This window comes from Leuresthes tenuis, unplaced genomic scaffold (genome assembly GCF_036924035.1).
Source record: "Leuresthes tenuis unplaced genomic scaffold, fLeuTen1.0.hap1 SCAF_13, whole genome shotgun sequence".
In the NCBI taxonomy this organism is placed as follows: Eukaryota; Metazoa; Chordata; class Actinopteri; order Atheriniformes; family Atherinopsidae; genus Leuresthes; species Leuresthes tenuis.
In genome coordinates, this window is record NW_027325367.1 from 808,910 (window position 1) to 832,083 (window position 23,174).

A 23,174-nucleotide genomic window follows, 5' to 3' on the forward strand; every position below is an offset into this window, starting at 1 on the left:
ACTGCTAAAACACTGCAAACACACTGCTAACACACTGCTAAAACACTGCAAACACACTGCAAACACACTGCTAACACACTGCTAACACACTGCTAACACACAACAAACACACTGCAAAAACACTGCAAACACACTGCAAACACACTGCTAAAACACTGCAAACACACTGCTAAAACACTGCAAACACACTGCTAACACACTGCTAAAACACTGCAAACACACTGCTAAAACACTGCAAACACACTGCAAACACACTGCTAAAACACTGCAAACACACTGCTAAAACACTGCTAAAACACTGCAAACACACTGCAAACACACAGCTAACACACTGCTAAAACACTGCTAACACACTGCAAATACACTGCTAACACAATGCGAACACACTGCGAACACACTGCAAACACACTGCTAAAACACTGCTAAAACACTGCAAACACACTGCTAAAAAACTGCTAAAACACTGCAAACACACTGCTAAAAAACTGCAAACACACTGCTAAAACACTGCAAACACACTGCTAACACACTGCTAAAACACTGCAAACACACTGCTAAAACACTGCTAAAACACTGCAAACACACTGCAAACACACTGCAAACACACAGCTAACACACTGCTAAAACACTGCTAACACACTGCTAAAACACTGCAAACACACTGCTAAAACACTGCAAACACACTGCTAAAACACTGCAAACACACAGCTAACACAATGCGAACACACTGCGAACACACTGCAAACACACTGCTAAAACACTGCAAACACACTGCTAAAACACTGCTAAAACACTGCTAAAACACTGCAAACACACTGCTAAAACACTGCAAACACACTGCTAACACACTGCTAAAACACTGCAAACACACTGCTAAAACACTGCTAAAACACTGCAAACACACTGCAAACACACTGCAAACACACTGCAAACACACTGCTAAAACACTGCTAACACACTGCTAAAACACTGCAAACACACTGCTAAAACACTGCAAACACACAGCTAACACAATGCGAACACACTGCGAACACACTGCAAACACACTGCTAAAACACTGCAAACACACTGCTAAAACACTGCAAACACACTGCTAAAACACTGCTAAAACACTGCAAACACACTGCTAAAACACTGCAAACACACTGCTAAAACACTGCTAAAACACTGCTAACACACCGCTAACACACTGCTAACACACTGCTAACACACTGCTAACACACTGCTAACACACTGCAAACGCACTGCGAACGCACTGCTAAAACACTGCAAAAACACTGCTAACACGGCTAAGAATGTTATGTTTTATTTTGTTATTTCATGACTTTGGGTCAGATTTCCTGGGTTTTTTTCTGTGTTTTCCTGTTTCTGTTCTCAGTATTTTGGAGTTGTGGATTTTTGTTCTCCGAGTTTGTGTTCAGTTTCCTGTTTTATTTTGAAAGTCTGCTTCCTGTTACTTCTCTTTTAGAACTTCCTGGTTGTGCATGTGTTTCCACTTAATTGATGATGTCCTGTCACTATTTAACCTCCATCCTTGGCTTTCAGTCCGGTTCTGTCTCCTTCTGATTCTGGATTTAGTTCATTTTGAGCATTTTTTCCAGTTTCCTGCTGAGAAGACGTTTCATTTAGTGAGAAAACAAAGACTTTTGGTTCCCTCTGGTTCTGTTTCAGGCTGATCTGCTAATAGAAATTAAGCTAAATGTAGATATCCAGGCAATGATGACACAAAGAGTTAAAAGGCTGGTTGGGACACAGATTTACAACAAAGCTAAATATGACACATAATATAAATAAGCTGCTGGGGGGAGACACTAAGACTGGATCATAGGAATGATTGTTGATGCTCTAATAAATCATTTAAGACAAGAATTCAAGCACTTTTCATTTATACCCACAGTAACTAACCTCCTGCACACCTTTCTGAAGCATCTTAATGAACTTTGAGTGCATCTGTCGATCATTTATTTGCTGATTTCACAGAAAGTGAAAGTGATCTGAGCTCTGAAAGATAAGTGGCCCAAAAGGAAACAACTTTTAGCAGTTTATCACCAAACTGAACAAAACGGATGTTATATTTGAAAATATCTTTTCAATGTTTAAATGGAGCATTCGATGTGTTCATTCTCCACCAACACAAGGCTTCAAACTGTCCACATGTGGAAATGTTTGCTACTTATTTTCAGAAAGCATCAAGTGAAACACATCGACTCAAATTCTGCTGAAAATGCCTCTCAGTCTGGACTCTGGGCTTCGATGTTCAGAAAGAAACTTTGTTTCTTTTCTTTATGAATGAAATGTTTCGAGCTGCATCTCAGTCTTCCTGTCAGACATGAGAACCATCCACGAAGAGGGTAATGTGTTTTTTACATTATTCAACGTTTAATTTCTGCTCAATATGACCTGATTCATGAGCTACATTCACTGTTTCTACACTACATGCATCTGAATGAGTTCACAGCTGCTGGAACACATTTGATATGATGGGTGATGTTGTGTCAGTCCCACTATGGTCCTTATCTTCTCTTTATACTTATTTACTGTATAAATCTATATGAAAGACATCCAGCCAATAAAAACGGTCGTGTATGCTCTTGAACAAATATATTTCTCAGTTTATTTGCGCTGCAGTCAGTGCAACAAACATGCTCATATTTGACCTGAATCACAGTCGTTCCAAAGCGAGCACAAAGACAGAGTGGAACCAAATGACCAGAAGCCAAAACCCGGATACAGCGGTTCTGTAAATGTGGTGTTCACGGTGTGGAGGTGGCTCAGTCTGCCTGAGCAGACCCTGTAGAAGGACAGAGCGCCAGCAGGATGGTCCACATACACTGCCACTCTGTTGGAGACGGACTCAGCGGAGGGGGACGAGAAGGAGATGGTTGTTACGCTGTTATTGTGCCAGACTGAGTATCCAACAGTATCAGAGCAGCTCAGACTCCAGGACTGGTCGTTCTCTCCAAACCTGCAGTCGGTTCTGAATCCTCTCCTCTTTATTCCTCTGTAGCTCACAGATATGTGGACTCTGCCCCTCCACTCCACCTCCCAGTAACAGCAGCCGGTCAGAGCGTTTCTGCACAGCAGCTGCCACCAGCCGAACCTGTCGGGGTGGTCGGGGTACGGCTGCTCCTCCTCCACCACCGTCACCTTCCTGTCGCACACTTTCAGGTTGGTGTTCACCGAGTTTGGGTCCAGTTCAAGTTCACAGAAATCTGAGAAAAGTACACAACAGTTAGCATGTATCACGGTCGTGTTGCTCTCATGTGCAAACATTAAAGAAACTTACACTTCCGCAGACCAGGCTTTAACCACTGCTCCCCACTGTGGTCCACCCTGCAGGAAGAAACAGAACCATTTCTGTCCAACACGAGTCCAAAGATTCTGACAAGAGCAGCCAAAGAGTTCTCAGATGAGCCGGACCATCTGAGATGTTTCACATCTGTTTCAGATCTGTTTCAGATCTGTTTCAGATCTGTTTCAGGTCTGTTTCACATCTGTTCAAGGTCTGTTTCACATCTGTTTCAGGTCTGTTTCAGATCTGTTTCAGGTCTGTTTCACATCTGTTTCACGTCTGTTTCAGGTCTGTTGCACATCTGTTTCAGGTCAGTTTCAGATCTGTTTCAGGTCTGTTTCACATCTGTTTCAGGTCAGTTTCAGATCTGTTTCACATCTGTTTCAGGTCTGTTTCAGGTCTGTTTCAGGTCTGTTTCAGGTCTGTTTCACATCTGTTTCACATCTGTTTCAGGTCTGTTTCAGATCTGTTTCAGGTCTGTTTCACATCTGTTTCAGGTCTGTTTCACATCTGTTTCAGATCTGTTTCACATCTGTTTCAGGTCTGTTTCAGGTCTGTTTCACATCTGTTTCAGGTCTGTTTCACATCTGTTTCAGGTCTGTTTCAGGTCTGTTTCACATCTGTTTTAGGTCTGTTTCAGGTCTGTTTCAAATCTGTTTCAGGTCTGTTTCAGATCTGTTTCAGATCTGTTTCAGGTCTGTTTCACATCTGTTCAAGGTCTGTTTCAGATCTGTTTCAGATCTGTTTCAGATCTGTTTCAGGTCTGTTTCACATCTGTTTCAGGTCTGTTTCAGATCTGTTTCAGGTCTGTTTCACATCTGTTTCACGTCTGTTTCAGGTCTGTTGCACATCTGTTTCAGGTCTGTTTCACATCTGTTTCACGTCTGTTTCAGGTCTGTTGCACATCTGTTTCAGGTCAGTTTCAGATCTGTTTCAGGTCTGTTTCACATCTGTTTCAGGTCAGTTTCAGATCTGTTTCACATCTGTTTCAGGTCTGTTTCAGGTCTGTTTCAGGTCTGTTTCAGGTCTGTTTCAGATCTGTTTCACATCTGTTTCAGGTCTGTTTCAGATCTGTTTCAGGTCTGTTTCACATCTGTTTCAGGTCTGTTTCACATCTGTTTCAGATCTGTTTCACATCTGTTTCAGGTCTGTTTCAGGTCTGTTTCACATCTGTTTCAGGTCTGTTTCAGATCTGTTTGAGATCTATTTCAAATCTGTTTCAGGTCTGTTTCACATCTGTTTCAGGTCTGTTTCAGGTCTGTTTCACATCTGTTTCAGATCTGTTTCAGGTCTGTTTCAAATCTGTTTCAGGTCTGTTTCACATCTGTTTCAGGTCTGTTTCAGGTCTGTTTCACATCTGTTTTAGGTCTGTTTCAGGTCTGTTTCAAATCTGTTTCAGGTCTGTTTCAGATCTGTTTCACATCTGTTTCAGGTCTGTTTCAGGTCTGTTTCAGATCTGTTTCAGGTCTGTTTCACATCTGTTTCAGGTCTGTTTCAGGTCTGTTACACATCTGTTTCAGATCTGTTTCACATCTGTTTCAGGTCTGTTTCAGGTCTGTTTCACATCTGTTTCAGGTCTGTTTCAGGTCTGTTTCAGATCTGTTTCAGATCTATTTCAAATCTGTTTCAGGTCTGTTTCACATCTGTTTCAGGTCTGTTTCAGGTCTGTTTCACATCTGTTTCAGGTCTGTTTCAGGTCTGTTTCAGATCTGTTTCAGGTCTGTTTCAGATCTGTTTCAGGTCTGTTTCAGGTCTGTTTCAGATCTGTTTCAGGTCTGTTTCACATCTGTTTCAGGTCTGTTTCAGGTCTGTTTCAAATCGGTTTCAGATCTGTTTCACATCTGTTTCAGGTCTGTTTCAGGTCTGTTTCACATCTGTTTCAGATCTGTTTCAGGTCTGTTTCACATCTGTTTCAGGTCTGTTTCAGATCTGTTTCAGGTCTGTTTCAGGTCTGTTTCACATCTGTTTCACGTCTGTTTCAGGTCTGTTACACATCTGTTTCAGGTCAGTTTCAGATCTGTTTCAGGTCTGTTTCACATCTGTTTCAGGTCAGTTTCAGATCTGTTTCACATCTGTTTCAGGTCTGTTTCAGGTCTGTTTCAGGTCTGTTTCAGGTCTGTTTCAGATCTGTTTCACATCTGTTTCAGGTCTGTTTCAGATCTGTTTCAGGTCTGTTTCACATCTGTTTCAGGTCTGTTTCACATCTGTTTCAGATCTGTTTCACATCTGTTTCAGGTCTGTTTCAGGTCTGTTTCACATCTGTTTCAGGTCTGTTTCAGATCTGTTTCAGATCTATTTCAAATCTGTTTCAGGTCTGTTTCACATCTGTTTCAGGTCTGTTTCAGGTCTGTTTCACATCTGTTTCAGGTCTGTTTCAGGTCTGTTTCAAATCTGTTTCAGGTCTGTTTCACATCTGTTTCAGGTCTGTTTCAGGTCTGTTTCACATCTGTTTTAGGTCTGTTTCAGGTCTGTTTCAAATCTGTTTCAGGTCTGTTTCAGGTCTGTTTCAGATCTGTTTCACATCTGTTTCAGGTCTGTTTCAGGTCTGTTTCAGATCTATTTCAGGTCTGTTTCACATCTGTTTCAGGTCTGTTTCAGGTCTGTTACACATCTGTTTCAGATCTGTTTCACATCTGTTTCAGGTCTGTTTCAGGTCTGTTTCACATCTGTTTTAGGTCTGTTTCAGGTCTGTTTCAAATCTGTTTCAGGTCTGTTTCAGGTCTGTTTCAGATCTGTTTCACATCTGTTTCAGGTCTGTTTCAGGTCTGTTTCAGATCTGTTTCAGGTCTGTTTCACATCTGTTTCAGGTCTGTTTCAGGTCTGTTACACATCTGTTTCAGATCTGTTTCACATCTGTTTCAGGTCTGTTTCAGGTCTGTTTCACATCTGTTTCAGGTCTGTTTCAGGTCTGTTTCAGATCTGTTTCAGATCTATTTCAAATCTGTTTCAGGTCTGTTTCACATCTGTTTCAGGTCTGTTTCAGATCTGTTTCAGGTCTGTTTCAGATCTGTTTCAGATCTGTTTCACATCTGTTTCAGGTCTGTTTCAGGTCTGTTTCAGATCTGTTTCAGGTCTGTTTCACATCTGTTTCAGGTCTGTTTCAGGTCTGTTTCAAATCTGTTTCAGATCTGTTTCACATCTGTTTCAGGTCTGTTTCAGGTCTGTTTCACATCTGTTTCAGGTCTGTTTCAGGTCTGTTTCAGATCTGTTTCAGATCTATTTCAAATCTGTTTCAGGTCTGTTTCACATCTGTTTCAGGTCTGTTTCAGGTCTGTTTCACATCTGTTTCAGGTCTGTTTCAGATCTGTTTCAGGTCTGTTTCAAATCTGTTTCAGGTCTGTTTCAGATCTGTTTCAGGTCTGTTTCACATCTGTTTCAGGTCTGTTTCACATCTGTTTCAGGTCTGTTTCACATCTGTTTCAGGTCTGTTTCAGGTCTGTTTCACATCTGTTTCAGTTCTGTTTCAAATCTGTTTCACATCTGTTTCAGGTCTGTTTCAGGTCTGTTTCAAATCTGTTTCAGGTCTGTTTCACATCTGTTTCAGGTCTGTTTCACATCTGTTTCAGGTCTGTTTCAAATCTGTTTCAGGTCTGTTTCACATCTGTTTCAGGTCTGTTTCAGGTCTGTTTCACATCTGTTTCAGGTCTGTTTCAGGTCTGTTTCAAATCTGTTTCAGGTCTGTTTCAGATCTGTTTCAGGTCTGTTTCAAATCTGTTTCAGGTCTGTTTCACATCTGTTTCAGGTCTGTTTCACGTCTGTTTCAGGTCTGTTTCAAATCTGTTTCAGGTCTGTTTCACATCTGTTTCACATCTGTTTCAGGTCTGTTTCACATCTGTTTCAGGTCTGTTTCAGGTCTGTTTCAGGTCTGTTTCACATCTGTTTCAGGTCTGTTTCAGATCTGTTTCACATCTGTTTCAGATCTGTTTCAGATCTGTTTCAGGTCTGTTTCAGATCTGTTTCAGGTCTGTTTCAAATCTGTTTCAGGTCTGTTTCACGTCTGTTTCACATCTGTTTCAGGTCTGTTTCAAATCTGTTTCAGGTCTGTTTCAAATCTGTTTCAGATCTGTTTCACATCTGTTTCAGGTCTGTTTCAGGTCTGTTTCAGATCTGTTTCAGGTCTGTTTCAGATCTGTTTCAGATCTGTTTCACATCTGTTTCAGGTCTGTTTCAGGTCTGTTTCAGATCTGTTTCAGGTCTGCTTCACATCTGTTTCAGGTCTGTTTCAAATCTGTTTCAGATCTGTTTCACATCTGTTTCAGGTCTGTTTCAGGTCTGTTTCACATCTGTTTCAGGTCTGTTTCAAATCTGTTTCAGGTCTGTTTCAGATCTGTTTCAGATCTGTTTCACATCTGTTTCAGGTCTGTTTCAGGTCTGTTTCAGATCTGTTTCAGGTCTGCTTCACATCTGTTTCAGGTCTGTTTCAAATCTGTTTCAGATCTGTTTCACATCTGTTTCAGGTCTGTTTCAGGTCTGTTTCACATCTGTTTCAGGTCTGTTTCAGGTCTGTTTCAGATCTGTTTCAGATCTATTTTAAAATCTGTTTCAGGTCTGTTTCACATCTGTTTCAGGTCTGTTTCAGGTCTGTTTCACATCTGTTTCAGGTCTGTTTCAGGTCTGTTTCAGATCTGTTTCAGGTCTGTTTCAAATCTGTTTCAGGTCTGTTTCAGATCTGTTTCAGGTCTGTTTCACATCTGTTTCAGGTCTGTTTCAAATCTGTTTCAGGTCTGTTTCAGGTCTGTTTCACATCTGTTTCAGGTCTGTTTCACATCTGTTTCAGGTCTGTTTCAGGTCTGTTTCACATCTGTTTCAGGTCTGTTTCAGGTATGTTTCAGGTCTGTTTCACATCTGTTTCAGGTCTGTTTCAGGTCTGTTTCACATCTGTTTTAGGTCTGTTTCAGGTCTGTTTCAAATCTGTTTCAGGTCTGTTTCAGGTCTGTTTCAGATCTGTTTCACATCTGTTTCAGGTCTGTTTCAGGTCTGTTTCAGATCTGTTTCAGGTCTGTTTCACATCTGTTTCAGGTCTGTTTCAGGTCTGTTACACATCTGTTTCAGATCTGTTTCACATCTGTTTCAGGTCTGTTTCAGGTCTGTTTCACATCTGTTTCAGGTCTGTTTCAGGTCTGTTTCAGATCTGTTTCAGATCTATTTCAAATCTGTTTCAGGTCTGTTTCACATCTGTTTCAGGTCTGTTTCAGGTCTGTTTCACATCTGTTTCAGGTCTGTTTCAGGTCTGTTTCACATCTGTTTCAGGTCTGTTTCACATCTGTTTCAGGTCTGTTTCAGGTCTGTTTCAGGTCTGTTTCAGGTCTGTTTCACATCTGTTTCAGGTCTGTTTCAGATCTGTTTCACATCTGTATCAGATCTGTTTCAGATCTGTTTCAGGTCTGTTTCAGATCTGTTTCAGGTCTGTTTCAAATCTGTTTCAGGTCTGTTTCACATCTGTTTCAGGTCTGTTTCACATCTGTTTCAGGTCTGTTTCAAATCTGTTTCAGGTCTGTTTCAAATCTGTTTCAGGTCTGTTTCAAATCTGTTTCAGGTCTGTTTCAGATCTGTTTCACATCTGTTTCAGGTCTGTTTCAGGTCTGTTTCAGATCTGTTTCAGGTCTGTTTCACATCTGTTTCAGGTCTGTTTCAGGTCTGTTTCAAATCTGTTTCAGATCTGTTTCACATCTGTTTCAGGTCTGTTTCAGGTCTGTTTCACATCTGTTTCAGGTCTGTTTCAGGTCTGTTTCAGATCTGTTTCAGATCTGTTTCAAATCTGTTTCAGGTCTGTTTCACATCTGTTTCAGGTCTGTTTCAGGTCTGTTTCACATCTGTTTCAGGTCTGTTTCAGGTCTGTTTCAGATCTGTTTCAGGTCTGTTTCAAATCTGTTTCAGGTCTGTTTCAGATCTGTTTCAGGTCTGTTTCACATCTGTTTCAGGTCTGTTTCAAATCTGTTTCAGGTCTGTTTCACATCTGTTTCAGGTCTGTTTCAGGTCTGTTTCACATCTGTTTCAGGTCTGTTTCACATCTGTTTCAGTTCTGTTTCAAATCTGTTTCACATCTGTTTCAGGTCTGTTTCAGGTTTGTTTCACATCTGTTTCAGGTCTGTTTCAAATCTGTTTCAGGTCTGTTTCACATCTGTTTCAGGTCTGTTTCACATCTGTTTCAAATCTGTTTAAGGTCTGTTTCACATCTGTTTCAGGTCTGTTTCACATCTGTTTCAGGTCTGTTTCACATCTGTTTCAGGTCTGTTTCAGGTCTGTTTCAGGTCTGTTTCAGGTCTGTTTCACATCTGTTTCAGGTCTGTTTCAGATCTGTTTCACATCTGTTTCAGATCTGTTTCAGATCTGTTTCAGGTCTGTTTCAGATCTGTTTCAGGTCTGTTTCAGATCTGTTTCAGGTCTGTTTCAGGTCTGTTTCACATCTGTTTCAGGTCTGTTTCAGGTCTGTTTCAGGTCTGTTTCAAATCTGTTTCAGATCTGTTTCACATCTGTTTCAGGTCTGTTTCAGGTCTGTTTCACATCTGTTTCAGGTCTGTTTCAGGTCTGTTTCAGATCTGTTTCAGATCTATTTCAAATCTGTTTCAGGTCTGTTTCACATCTGTTTCAGGTCTGTTTCAGGTCTGTTTCACATCTGTTTCAGGTCTGTTTCAGGTCTGTTTCAGATCTGTTTCAGGTCTGTTTCAAATCTGTTTCAGGTCTGTTTCAGATCTGTTTCAGGTCTGTTTCACATCTGTTTCAGGTCTGTTTCAAATCTGTTTCAGGTCTGTTTCAGGTCTGTTTCAAATCTGTTTCAGGTCTGTTTCACATCTGTTTCAGGTCTGTTTCAGGTCTGTTTCACATCTGTTTCAGGTCTGTTTCACATCTGTTTCAGTTCTGTTTCAAATCTGTTTCACATCTGTTTCAGGTCTGTTTCAGGTCTGTTTCAAATCTGTTTCAGGTCTGTTTCAGATCTGTTTCAGGTCTGTTTCACATCTGTTTCAGGTCTGTTTCAAATCTTTTTCAGGTCTGTTTCAAATCTGTTTCAGGTCTGTTTCAGATCTGTTTCAGGTCTGTTTCAAATCTGTTTCAGGTCTGTTTCACATCTGTTTCAGGTCTGTTTCAGGTCTGTTTCAGGTCTGTTTCACATCTGTTTCAGGTCTGTTTCACATCTGTTTCAGGTCTGTTTCACATCTGTTTCAGGTCTGTTTCACATCTGTTTCAGGTCTGTTTCAGGTCTGTTTCAGGTCTGTTTCAGGTCTGTTTCACATCTGTTTCAGGTCTGTTTCAGATCTGTTTCACATCTGTTTCAGATCTGTTTCAGGTCTATTTCAGATCTGTTTCAGGTCTGTTTCAAATCTGTTTCAGGTCTGTTTCAGGTCTGTTTCACATCTGTTTCAGGTCTGTTTCACATCTGTTTCAGGTCTGTTTCACATCTGTTTCAGGTCTGTTTCAGGTCTGTTTCAGGTCTGTTTCAGGTCTGTTTCACATCTGTTTCAGGTCTGTTTCAGGTCTGTTTCAGGTCTGTTTCAGGTCTGTTTCACATCTGTTTCAGGTCTGTTTCAGATCTGTTTCACATCTGTTTCAGGTCTGTTTCAGATCTGTTTCAGGTCTGTTTCAGATCTGTTTCACGTCTGTTTCAAATCTGTTTCAGGTCTGTTTCAGGTCTGTTTCACATCTGTTTCAGATCTGTTTCAGGTCTGTTTCAGATCTGTTTCAGGTCTGTTTCAGGTCTGTTTCAGGTCTGTTTCAGGTCTGTTTCAAATCTGTTTCAGGTCTGTTTCAAATCTGTTTCAGGTCTGTTTCAGATCTGTTTCAGATCTGTTTCACATCTGTTTCAGGTCTGTTTCAGGTCTGTTTCAGATCTGTTTCAGGTCTGTTTCACATCTGTTTCAGGTCTGTTTCAGGTCTGTTTCAAATCTGTTTCAGATCTGTTTCACATCTGTTTCAGGTCTGTTTCAGGTCTGTTTCAGGTCTGTTTCAGGTCTGTTTCACATCTGTTTCAGGTCTGTTTCAGGTCTGTTTCAATTCTGTTTCAGATCTGTTTCACATCTGTTTCAGGTCTGTTTCAGGTCTGTTTCACATCTGTTTCAGGTCTGTTTCAGGTCTGTTTCAGATCTGTTTCAGATCTGTTTCAAATCTGTTTCAGGTCTGTTTCACATCTGTTTCAGGTCTGTTTCAGGTCTGTTTCACATCTGTTTCAGGTCTGTTTCAGGTCTGTTTCAGATCTGTTTCAGGTCTGTTTCAAATCTGTTTCAGGTCTGTTTCAGATCTGTTTCAGGTCTGTTTCACATCTGTTTCAGGTCTGTTTCAAATCTGTTTCAGGTCTGTTTCACATCTGTTTCAGGTCTGTTTCAGGTCTGTTTCACATCTGTTTCAGGTCTGTTTCACATCTGTTTCAGTTCTGTTTCAAATCTGTTTCACATCTGTTTCAGGTCTGTTTCAGGTTTGTTTCACATCTGTTTCAGGTCTGTTTCAAATCTGTTTCAGGTCTGTTTCACATCTGTTTCAGGTCTGTTTCACATCTGTTTCAAATCTGTTTAAGGTCTGTTTCACATCTGTTTCAGGTCTGTTTCACATCTGTTTCAGGTCTGTTTCACATCTGTTTCAGGTCTGTTTCAGGTCTGTTTCAGGTCTGTTTCACATCTGTTTCAGGTCTGTTTCAGATCTGTTTCACATCTGTTTCAGATCTGTTTCAGATCTGTTTCAGGTCTGTTTCAGATCTGTTTAAGGTCTGTTTCAGATCTGTTTCAGGTCTGTTTCAGGTCTGTTTCACATCTGTTTCAGGTCTGTTTCAGGTCTGTTTCAGGTCTGTTTCAAATCTGTTTCAGATCTGTTTCACATCTGTTTCAGGTCTGTTTCAGGTCTGTTTCACATCTGTTTCAGGTCTGTTTCAGGTCTGTTTCAGATCTGTTTCAGATCTATTTCAAATCTGTTTCAGGTCTGTTTCACATCTGTTTCAGGTCTGTTTCAGGTCTGTTTCACATCTGTTTCAGGTCTGTTTCAGGTCTGTTTCAGATCTGTTTCAGGTCTGTTTCAAATCTGTTTCAGGTCTGTTTCAGATCTGTTTCAGGTCTGTTTCACATCTGTTTCAGGTCTGTTTCAAATCTGTTTCAGGTCTGTTTCAGGTCTGTTTCAGATCTGTTTCAGGTCTGTTTCACATCTGTTTCAGGTCTGTTTCAGGTCTGTTTCACATCTGTTTCAGGTCTGTTTCACATCTGTTTCAGTTCTGTTTCAAATCTGTTTCACATCTGTTTCAGGTCTGTTTCAGGTCTGTTTCAAATCTGTTTCAGGTCTGTTTCAGATCTGTTTCAGGTCTGTTTCACATCTGTTTCAGGTCTGTTTCAAATCTTTTTCAGGTCTGTTTCAAATCTGTTTCAGGTCTGTTTCAGATCTGTTTCAGGTCTGTTTCAAATCTGTTTCAGGTCTGTTTCACATCTGTTTCAGGTCTGTTTCAGGTCTGTTTCAGGTCTGTTTCACATCTGTTTCAGGTCTGTTTCACATCTGTTTCAGGTCTGTTTCACATCTGTTTCAGGTCTGTTTCACATCTGTTTCAGGTCTGTTTCAGGTCTGTTTCAGGTCTGTTTCAAATCTGTTTCAGGTCTGTTTCAGGTCTGTTTCACATCTGTTTCAGGTCTGTTTCACATCTGTTTCAGGTCTGTTTCACATCTGTTTCAGGTCTGTTTCAGATCTGTTTCACATCTGTTTCAGATCTGTTTCAGGTCTATTTCAGATCTGTTTCAGGTCTGTTTCAAATCTGTTTCAGGTCTGTTTCAGGTCTGTTTCACATCTGTTTCAGGTCTGTTTCACATCTGTTTCAGGTCTGTTTCACATCTGTTTCAGGTCTGTTTCAGGTCTGTTTCAGGTCTGTTTCAGGTCTGTTTCACATCTGTTTCAGGTCTGTTTCAGGTCTGTTTCAGGTCTGTTTCAGGTCTGTTTCACATCTGTTTCAGGTCTGTTTCAGATCTGTTTCACATCTGTTTCAGGTCTGTTTCAGATCTGTTTCAGGTCTGTTTCAGATCTGTTTCAGGTCTGTTTCAAATCTGTTTCAGGTCTGTTTCAGGTCTGTTTCACATCTGTTTCAGATCTGTTTCAGGTCTGTTTCAGATCTGTTTCAGGTCTGTTTCAGGTCTGTTTCAGGTCTGTTTCAGGTCTGTTTCAAATCTGTTTCAGGTCTGTTTCAAATCTGTTTCAGGTCTGTTTCAGATCTGTTTCAGATCTGTTTCACATCTGTTTCAGGTCTGTTTCAGGTCTGTTTCAGATCTGTTTCAGGTCTGTTTCACATCTGTTTCAGGTCTGTTTCAGGTCTGTTTCAAATCTGTTTCAGATCTGTTTCACATCTGTTTCAGGTCTGTTTCAGGTCTGTTTCACATCTGTTTCAGGTCTGTTTCAGGTCTGTTTCAGATCTGTTTCAGATCTATTTCAAATCTGTTTCAGGTCTGTTTCACATCTGTTTCAGGTCTGTTTCAGGTCTGTTTCACATCTGTTTCAGGTCTGTTTCAGGTCTGTTTCAGATCTGTTTCAGGTCTGTTTCAAATCTGTTTCAGGTCTGTTTCAGATCTGTTTCAGGTCTGTTTCACATCTGTTTCAGGTCTGTTTCAAATCTGTTTCAGGTCTGTTTCACATCTGTTTCAGGTCTGTTTCACATCTGTTTCAGGTCTGTTTCACATCTGTTTCAGTTCTGTTTCAAATCTGTTTCACATCTGTTTCAGGTCTGTTTCAGGTCTGTTTCAAATCTGTTTCAGGTCTGTTTCAGATCTGTTTCAGGTCTGTTTCACATCTGTTTCAGGTCTGTTTCAAATCTGTTTCAGGTCTGTTTCACATCTGTTTCAGGTCTGTTTCAGGTCTGTTTCACATCTGTTTCAGGTCTGTTTCAGGTCTGTTTCAAATCTGTTTCAGGTCTGTTTCAGATCTGTTTCAGGTCTGTTTCAAATCTGTTTCAGGTCTGTTTCACGTCTGTTTCAGGTCTGTTTCACATCTGTTTCAGGTCTGTTTCACATCTGTTTCAGGTCTGTTTCAAATCTGTTTCAGGTCTGTTTCACATCTGTTTCAGGTCTGTTTCACATCTGTTTCAGGTCTGTTTCACATCTGTTTCAGGTCTGTTTCAGGTCTGTTTCAGGTCTGTTTCACGTCTGTTTCACATCTGTTTCAGGTCTGTTTCAGATCTGTTTCACATCTGTTTCAGATCTGTTTCAGATCTGTTTCAGGTCTGTTTCAGATCTGTTTCAGGTCTGTTTCAAATCTGTTTCAGGTCTGTTTCAGGTCTGTTTCACATCTGTTTCAGGTCTGTTTCACATCTGTTTCAGGTCTGTTTCAAATCTGTTTCAGGTCTGTTTCACATCTGTTTCAGGTCTGTTTCACATCTGTTTCAGGTCTGTTTCAGGTCTGTTTCAGGTCTGTTTCAGGTCTGTTTCACATCTGTTTCAGGTCTGTTTCAGATCTGTTTCACATCTGTTTCAGATCTGTTTCAGATCTGTTTCAGGTCTGTTTCAGATCTGTTTCAGGTCTGTTTCAAATCTGTTTCAGGTCTGTTTCAGGTCTGTTTCACATCTGTTTCAGATCTGTTTCAGGTCTGTTTCAGATCTGTTTCAGGTCTGTTTCAGGTCCTTTTCAGGTCTGTTTCAGGTCTGTTTCAAATCTGTTTCAGGTCTGTTTCAAATCTGTTTCAGGTCTGTTTCAGGTCTGTTTCAGGTCTGTTTCAGATCTGTTTCAGGTCTGTGTTTATGTTTATGTCAGAGCTTCACAGTTTGTGCAGCAAACAGACCTGAAACAGACCTGAAAAAGGTCCCAACTGGGTCCCTCCGTTGGTCCCAGGATTGTCGTCTAGCAGCTCCTACACCACGCCTAAGACAATCCAAACTCTGTTCATGTGTCGTCCCACGATGGTGGAATGACCTACCGAGCGCTACCAGAACAAGGGCGTCCCTGTCTATCTTCAAGAAGCTCCTGAAAAGTTCTTCAGTGAGCATCTCCTATCCCAGCACTTACCTTGTACTTCCCTCCCCCCTCTATCTCTGCACTTTATCTTTCTGCTCTTCCTTCTATGCCTGCTCCCTATCTCTACTCTGTCACCTCTGACAGAGTCGGACTCCTGGGACTATAGAGCTCTGAACTAGAGGTCTTTGACAAATTAAATTCAAGTTGAAGATGGAAAAACATATTTGAATGGTCAGGTTTTTTTAGTGTGTACACTTTGGACACTTTGGGTTTCTTTTTTAATGATAACCGGCTGGTGAGGTGGAATTAAAGCTAAACAGAAAGAAGCAACAACTTGCTCTAATAAAGCTTCTGTTGTCACTTTGTACCTGAGAGTCTCCAGTCTCCACTGTGATGGTCCGCCAGAGAGCATCTTCAATCCTGAGTCTCCGAGATGATTGTAGCTGAGGTCCAGCTCGTTCAGATGGAAGGGATTAGAGTTCAGAGCTGAGGTCAGAGAAGCACAGCCTTCCTCTGTGACCGAGCAACCCGACAACCTGAAATAAGACAATATCAGAACAGCCGCACCAACACAGACATAGTGATGGATTTAACTGACCAACAGACAGCTGTAACCTGACCTGAGAGCTTCCAGTTTACAGTTTGGACTCTGCAGTCCATCAGACAGCAGCTTCACCCCTGAATCCTGCAGGTTGTTGTTGCTCAGGTCCAGTTCTGTCAGACTGCAGGACTGGGAGCTGAGAGCTGAGGACAGAGCTGCACAGCTTCTCTCTGAGAGGTTACAGCCACTCAGTCTGAGGAGGAATAATCAGATAAATCTGTGACTTTCTCTCCTATAAAAACAGCAGCAGTATATTCATACACATCCCTCTAAATCTGTACCTACACAGCTTTGTTGGAGGCTTTGACCACTGGCAGCAGCCTCAGAAGAGCCTCCTCTGAAGCAGAGTATTTCTTCAGGTCGAACACATCCAGATCTTTTCCTGATGACAGTAAGATGAAGACCAGAGCTGACCACTGAGCAGGAGACAGTTTATCTGTGGAGAGACTTCCTGATCTCAGGGCCTGTTGGATCTCCTCCACCAGAGAACGATCCTTCAGTTCATTCAGACAGTGGAACAGATTGATGCTTCTCTCTGCAGACAGGTCCTCACTGATCTTCTCCTTGATGTATCGAGCTGTTTCCTGATTGGTCTGTGAGCTACTTCCTGTATGTGAGCTACTTCCTGTCTGTGAGCTACTTCCTGTCTGTGAGCTACTTCCTGTCTGTGAGCTACTTCCTGTCTGTGAGCTACTTCCTGTTTGTGATCTACTTCCTGTTTGTGATCTACTTCCTGTCTGTGTCAGCAGGCCTCGTAGGAGCCTCTGATTGGTCTGCAGGGAAAGACCCAGGAGGAAGCGGAGGAACAGATCCAGGTGTCCATTTGGACTCTTTAAGGCCTGGTCCACAGCACTCTGGTGGAGATTTGTTAGTTTGGGCTTGTCTTTCTGCAACCGGCATGTTTTTTGTTCTTCCATCAGATTAACTCCAGAGCTGATGAAGGTCAGATGGACATGAAGAGCAGCCAGAAACTCCTGAACACTCAGATGGATGAAGCAGAACACCTTCTCCTGGTACAGCCCTCTCTCCTCTTTAAAGATCTGTGTGAACACTCCTGAGTACACTGAGGCTGCTGAGATATCGATGCCACACTCTGTCAGGTCTGATTCATAGAAGATCAGGTTTCCTTTCTGGAGCTGCTCAAAAGCCAGTTTTCCCAGAGACTCAATCATCTTCTTGTTCTCTGGACTCCAGTGTGCATCTGCCTCAGATTTCTCATGATATTTGACATTCTTCACTTTGGCCTGAACCACCAGGAAGTAGATGTACATCTCAGTCAGGGTCTTGGGCAGCTCTCCTCCCTCTCTGGTTTCCAACACATCCTCCAGAACTGTAGCAGTGATCCAGCAGAAGACTGGGATGTGGCACATGATGTGGAGGCTTCGTGATGTCTGGATGTGGGAGATGATGCTGCTGGCCTGCTTCTTTACTCTGAATCTCTTCCTGAAGTACTCCTCCTTCTGTGGATCAGTGAACCCTCTGACCTCTGTCACCATGCCAACACAGCCAGGAGGGATCTGATTGGCTGCTGCAGGCCGTGTGGTTATCCAGAGGCGAGCAGAGGGAAGCAGGTTCCCCCTGATGAGGTTTATCAGCAGCACATCCACTGAGGTGGACTCTGTAGCATCAGTCAGGGGCTCCTTGCTGTGGAAGTCCAGAGGAAGTCGACACTCATCCAGACCGTCAAAGATGAACACAACCTGGAACTGTTCAAAGCTGCAGATTCCTGCTTCTTTGGTTTCAGTAAAGAAGTGATGAACAAGTTCCACCAAGCTGAACTTTTTCTCTTTCAGCACATTCAGCTCTCTGAAAGTGAATGGAAACAGGAACTGGATGTCCTGGTTGGCTTTGCCTTCAGCCCAGTCCAGAGTGAACTTCTGAGTTAAGACTGTTTTCCCAATGCCAGCCACTCCCTTTGTCATCACTGCTCTGATTGGTTCAGCTCTTCCAGGTGGGAGTTTAAAGAGGTCTTCTTGTCTGATGGATGTTTCTGCTCTGCCTGCTTTCCTGGATGCTGCTTCAATCTGTCTGACCTCATGTTCCTCATTGACCTCTCCAGTCCCCCCCTCTGTGATGTAGAGCTCTGTGAAGATCTGATTCAGAAGGGTTGGGTTTCCTGCTTTGGAAATCCCCTCGAACACACACTGGAACTTCTTCTTCAGGTTTGACTTGTGTATCTGTTGAAAGTCTGTTCTGGGAGTCCCTGAATGAACAAACAGCAACGCATCTTATTACTTATTACTTCTGCAGAACATTTGTCTTTTTTGCATCTGTTGGAGTGTTTCAGAAGAAAATGTAAATCTATGTTACTGTGATTATTATGGTTTCTATCGCTATCAGCTGTTAGCTTTGCTAGCTTTTAGACGGTATGACAGGTAACTTTGTTCTGTAGCTGATTCTGATCTGAATCTGAGTCACAAACTGTTCATATTTTCAGTCTTACTGAAGACTTTTAAGCTGAAAAAGAGTGAACTTCCACTTTTGGTTTACTTGGTGTTATCTCTTACTGCTCTGCAGAAGCTCAGCCAGCTCCTCTTGCCTCATCCTCCTCAGGAAATATAACGTGATCTTCAGAAACGAGTCTCTCCTGTTCCTTCTTTGCTCTTCATCTTCACTATCCAACACATCCTCATCCTCCCTCTGGCTCTCTAAGCACTCTGGGTAATCTGGACTCAGAAGCTTTTGGAACTGCTTTAGTTTGTTCTTCACGAAACTTATGATGTTCTCCTCCAGCAGCTGGAAGAAATAACTGCAGTTAATTATTGAAAACTACTTCAGATTTCAGTGTAAGTCCAGTAAGAAAAGCTTGGTGGATATTATGATTGATAATCAGTTAAAATCACCCTTAATAATGAGAGTTGAATCCATAACAAAGACTTCCACCAATATCTGAACGTTATAAACTTCATGAAGGTGGGATTTGTGCTAAAAACAACGTCTGTGGACTGAATGTCACAAAGGAGAACCAGTTCTCACCATAAAAATGGACTCCAGATGCTGCTGAGAGACAGACTGACCACCGAGGACCGCCGAGATCTCCGGGTTAGCGCTGCAAAAACATGCCGAGTTTGTTTAAAGCGTTGTGTTGCATGAAGGATCCGGCAGAAGAACAAAGGGATTAAAGGTTAAACTAAACACACGCTCCATAGGAGACGCCTCAAGAAGAAGAAGAAGAAGTGTCACTTAAAGGGACAGTCCACCAGTAATCTTTTCAGTTTTAATCAACGTCTTTCTGGGAACACGATTCATCCAGAAATATGTCCTCTGGACTCGTTGTTGTCGATCCTTTTATGAAACGGTTTGTTGAGCCATACTTTTGTAACACTCTCTTACTGAAGTAAGTTATGCTCTTTTCTTACCTAATAAGAAGCTTTTTTTGTTCCCAGTGTTTCTAAATCTGTATGTGATGGTCTGTGTGTGGGACAAACCGAGCTGTGGGCTGCTCTTGGTTGTGTTGGTGCTGTTGTTGGTCCTTTAGATTTACTCTGCAAAAGCCAGAAGTCAAAGTGAGCAAAGATGTGCTTTGATGGAGTGAAGTTTTAAATCATAAAGAGAGCATCTGTGCATCATCTCTGAGGCTACATGCTGTTAACTGAAGTGGACCTTTGTGTCACATGTTCAGGATACAAAGAAGTGATGAACAACAAATTATGTTTTTCTGTCATCAAATGTTTCATCATCTGTGAGTTTCTGATTCTGAGTAATTACAACAGATCCGGTGGGTAGAGGAGGAACCGATTGGTTACTTTTGATGAAGTACTGACCCACCGGCTGTGAACAGCTGCATGTCTGGATTAAACAGAACTGATTCCTTTCAGGGGGAAGTTTCATGACGTCAGAGACCAAAAAAGAAAAGGCAGGAAAAGCACAGAGAAGACTTTCCTCCACCTGCTGGAACAGGAGCTCCAGCAGCTCCATCATCCTCCACTCCAGGTGAGTCAGGATCAGACCTGATCATGGACCACTGCAGTCATCCAGGACAGGTGACTGAGTCAGAAGCCACAGAGGAACCTTCAGTCCAGGACATCCTCACAGCTTTCACTAAACATATGAAGTAGATCTGTATGCTGAGCAACTCCTGCTGGCTGATCAGCTTAAAGTCTTCAGCTGCTCAAACACCCCCTGGTTTCTGGTAAAACTCAGCCTGGTGTCCCAGCCTGGCCCGTAAGGCACTGACAAAGGTGGAGACACATCGTTTATAGCAGCCAAGTGAAATAAATCATAACCAAACCCTCCCCTGAGGCTCATCCTCGACCCGGAGGGAGAATCCCACCTTTTAGAGTCAGAAACACACAGATAACTGCAGCAGGAGACAGAAACACTGACGGACAAACACTAACTTACTTAGTTTCAGATGAATTTGCACTTTTGAAAGCAAGCGGAGGCTCCTTGGACATGCAGCTGACTTCAGGACAGTTCTGCTCCTGCTGCTGGAGTCTGATGAAAAGACAGAAGTTCAGGCAACAGAAGGTAAAAGAGAAGCTCCAGTGATGGATGATGCAGTTTTCTCCTGTAATCAGTGGATTTCATGTGTGTTCAGTTCATCATCAGGTTGGGAAACTCACTGTTTATCTAACCCTTTAAAAGCAAGCGGAGGCTCCATGGACTGCTCACTTTTCACGGACACACAGCTCGCTTCCAGGCCCGGTTCTGGTTCAGGTCCAGAACAGTCTGATCCCTGGTGTTTTGGGCTTGAATACAACACACACAGAGCTGTGAGAGGGAATAATGATGGTTTGAGCAGTTAGAGATGTTCATCTCACCTCTGAGCTTTGCTCTGGAGCTCATGTTCCCCCCACAGAGAGGTTCCAGCGGGGGGGACTCGGACCTCCTCATACTGATCCATAGCAGAGTCCACAGCTTCACATGGACAGCACACACTGCTTTATTTTCCAGAATTCGATGCAGAAACGCACTGAAGAACAGGGTCTGCTCTGTGAGGATTCAACAAATGACACAAGCCCTGAGGAGGGTTCAGGGACAACAACAGTTTGGTCCACATGGAGAGGATTTGTCGGTTCATATGTGGCTGTGCTGCTGAGAAAAAGTGAGCTTTGGTGTTGCAGTAGAGATAAGAAACAAAGCTGTTCTGATCCAGAGCTGTCAGACATGCTCTGTCGATGCTAACTGAGGGGAAAATGCCCACATCATCATGACTACTTCTGTGGAACTGCTTGTGGTGCTAATGTTGTAGCTTGTTGTGCATGAGAGTAACAGCTGTCAGAAAGGAATGTTCCTCTGTTATCAGCACTACTAACATGACCGGTCTTACAGGACTGCAGCGGCTTTTATCCACTAACATTTAAATCAGTCTACAATAATCAGACTGGAACACACCCTGTACATCTACTTTAAAGTAGGATAAAGAGAAACTCCTGGTTCCAGTGATCCAGCACAGAGTTAACAGACAGACCCTGTAGATAAGACCTTTACAGATTCTCACCTGCTGAACTGACTTCAGGACGATTTAAAGACGCTTCCGCTGTCGACTGAAATTTGGAGGAAAGAAGCTGATGACTGATGACTCACAATCCTGGTTTTAGACATTACTTCCTCTTTGTCAACAAGAATGACGTCAGCCGAGTCCAACGTGTGCCAGAAACCTGATGTAAGTATCCACTTTGTACACTAGATGGAGCTAAGTGACCACGTAATGATCAACAGTAGCTCACTGCAGAGATATGAAGGAGGGGAAGCAGTTCAGATCACATGGAGCACCATATTTCTATAATAATGCTTTGTTACTGAGGACTGGTTCTGAAAAGACCCAAAATGGTTCTCTGTGTGTGCAACAAGAACCAAGATCCTCATGTAGAGAACCAAAAATGGGTTTTATTCATGATTCAAAGGAAAACAAAATCAGAGAACATGTACCACACTGAGGTGAAACCAGTCATCCACCAGCCTGGTGAAACCAGACATCCACCAGCCTGGTGAAACCAGACATCCACCAGCCTGGTGAAGCCAGTCATCCACCAGCCAGGTGAAGCCAGACATCCACCAGCCCGATGAAACCAGACATCCACCAGCCCGATGAAACCAGTCATCCACCAGCCCGATGAAACCAGTCATCCACCAACCTGGTGAAACCAGTCATCCACCAACCTGGTGAAACCAGTCATCCACCAGCCTGGTGAAACCAGACATCCACCAACCTGGTGAAACCAGTCATCCACCAGCCTGGTGAAACCAGACATCCACCAACCTGGTGAAGCCAGACATCCACCAACCTGGTGAAACCAGTCATCCACCAGCCTGGTGAAACCAGTCATCCACCAACCTGGTGAAACCAGACATCCACCAGCCTGGTGAAGCCAGACATCCACCAACCTGGTGAAACCAGTCATCCACCAGCCTGGTGAAACCAGTCATCCACCAGCCTGGTGAAACCAGTCATCCACCAACCCGGTGAAGCCAGACATCCACCAGCCTGGTGAAGCCAGACATCCACCAGCCTGGTGAAACCAGTCATCCACCAACCCGGTGAAGCCAGACATCCACCAGCCTGGTGAAGCCAGACATCCACCAGCCTGGTGAAACCAGACATCCACCAGCCTGGTGAAGCCAGACATCCACCAACCCGGTGAAGCCAGACATCCACCAGCCTGGTGAAACCAGACATCCACCAGCCTGGTGAAGCCAGACATCCACCAGCCCGGTGAAACCAGACATCCACCAGCCTGGTGAAACCAGACATCCACCAGCCTGGTGAAGCCAGACATCCACCAGCCTGGTGAAACCAGACATCCACCAGCCTGGTGAAGCCAGACATCCACCAACCTGGTGAAGCCAGACATCCACCAGCCTGGTGAAGCCAGACATCCACCAACCTGGTGAAGCCAGACATCCACCAGCCTGGTGAAGCCGGTCATCCAACAGCCCGGTGAAGCCGATAAGTACCTGTAAGTCTATTTTTTTAATGTTTTTTCCAAGAGTGTGTTCATTACATGAATAAAACTTAATTTTCTCTGTAGCTTCATGGCTTTCGTAAGCAACACACTATAAGCCACACAAATGGCCCTTTGAGTTAAAGGTCACCGACCCCTGGGCTAGACATTTTACTGTGAAGGTTAACTTTAATACATAGGTTGTCTTCATTGTGTTTTTAGGGAATTTAATGAATTTATTCAAATTAAATTGGATTTCTTTTCATTATTTACACAGAAGCTGTTAACTGATGTCCTCACAGATGCACAAAAAAGTGTGAAATCAAATATCAGCTGCAACACTTCTTTTATAAGACATGTTATCAACTTTTACTATAACCGAAAATAATTATAATTAAGGAAATAAAAAGTCACAGGAAAGCCACAAACTTTATCCAACAACAAGAAGTTTTATTAATATTGAAAAGCAGAAGTTATCTGTGAAATGATCATATTT

At 42.6% G+C, this 23,174-nt stretch overlaps 1 protein-coding gene across 1 annotated transcript; it reads right to left on the reverse strand.

Annotated features, from left to right (window-relative positions):
- Positions 1-802: 802 nt before the first annotated feature.
- Positions 803-21,344, reverse strand: LOC140266919 (protein NLRC3-like). Its single transcript, XM_072362059.1, has 12 exons — positions 21,235-21,344; positions 20,555-20,725; positions 20,357-20,482; positions 20,136-20,228; positions 19,220-19,276; positions 18,768-18,840; positions 18,299-18,527; positions 16,077-17,994; positions 15,811-15,984; positions 15,559-15,726; positions 3,287-3,333; positions 803-3,212 (listed from the first exon to the last, which is right to left on the reverse strand). Exons 2-12 carry the CDS (start codon positions 20,635-20,637, stop codon positions 2,647-2,649), a joined length of 3,534 nt encoding a protein of 1,177 aa, XP_072218160.1. The 5' UTR covers positions 20,638-20,725; positions 21,235-21,344; the 3' UTR covers positions 803-2,646.
- Positions 21,345-23,174: the final 1,830 nt, after the last annotated feature.

Excerpts from the sequence above, each read along its gene's own strand:
- LOC140266919 (XM_072362059.1), bottom strand. The coding sequence starts at position 20,637 with ATGGATCAGTATGAGGAGGTCCGAGTCCCCCCCGCTGGAACCTCTCTG. Across the intron at positions 18,528-18,767 it reads ATCTGGAGTCCATTTTTATG|CTGCTGGAGGAGAACATCAT; the intron begins GTGAGAACTGGT and ends TATTTCTTCCAG. Across the intron at positions 3,213-3,286 it reads AAAGCCTGGTCTGCGGAAGT|ATTTCTGTGAACTTGAACTG; the intron begins GTAAGTTTCTTT and ends TACTTTTCTCAG.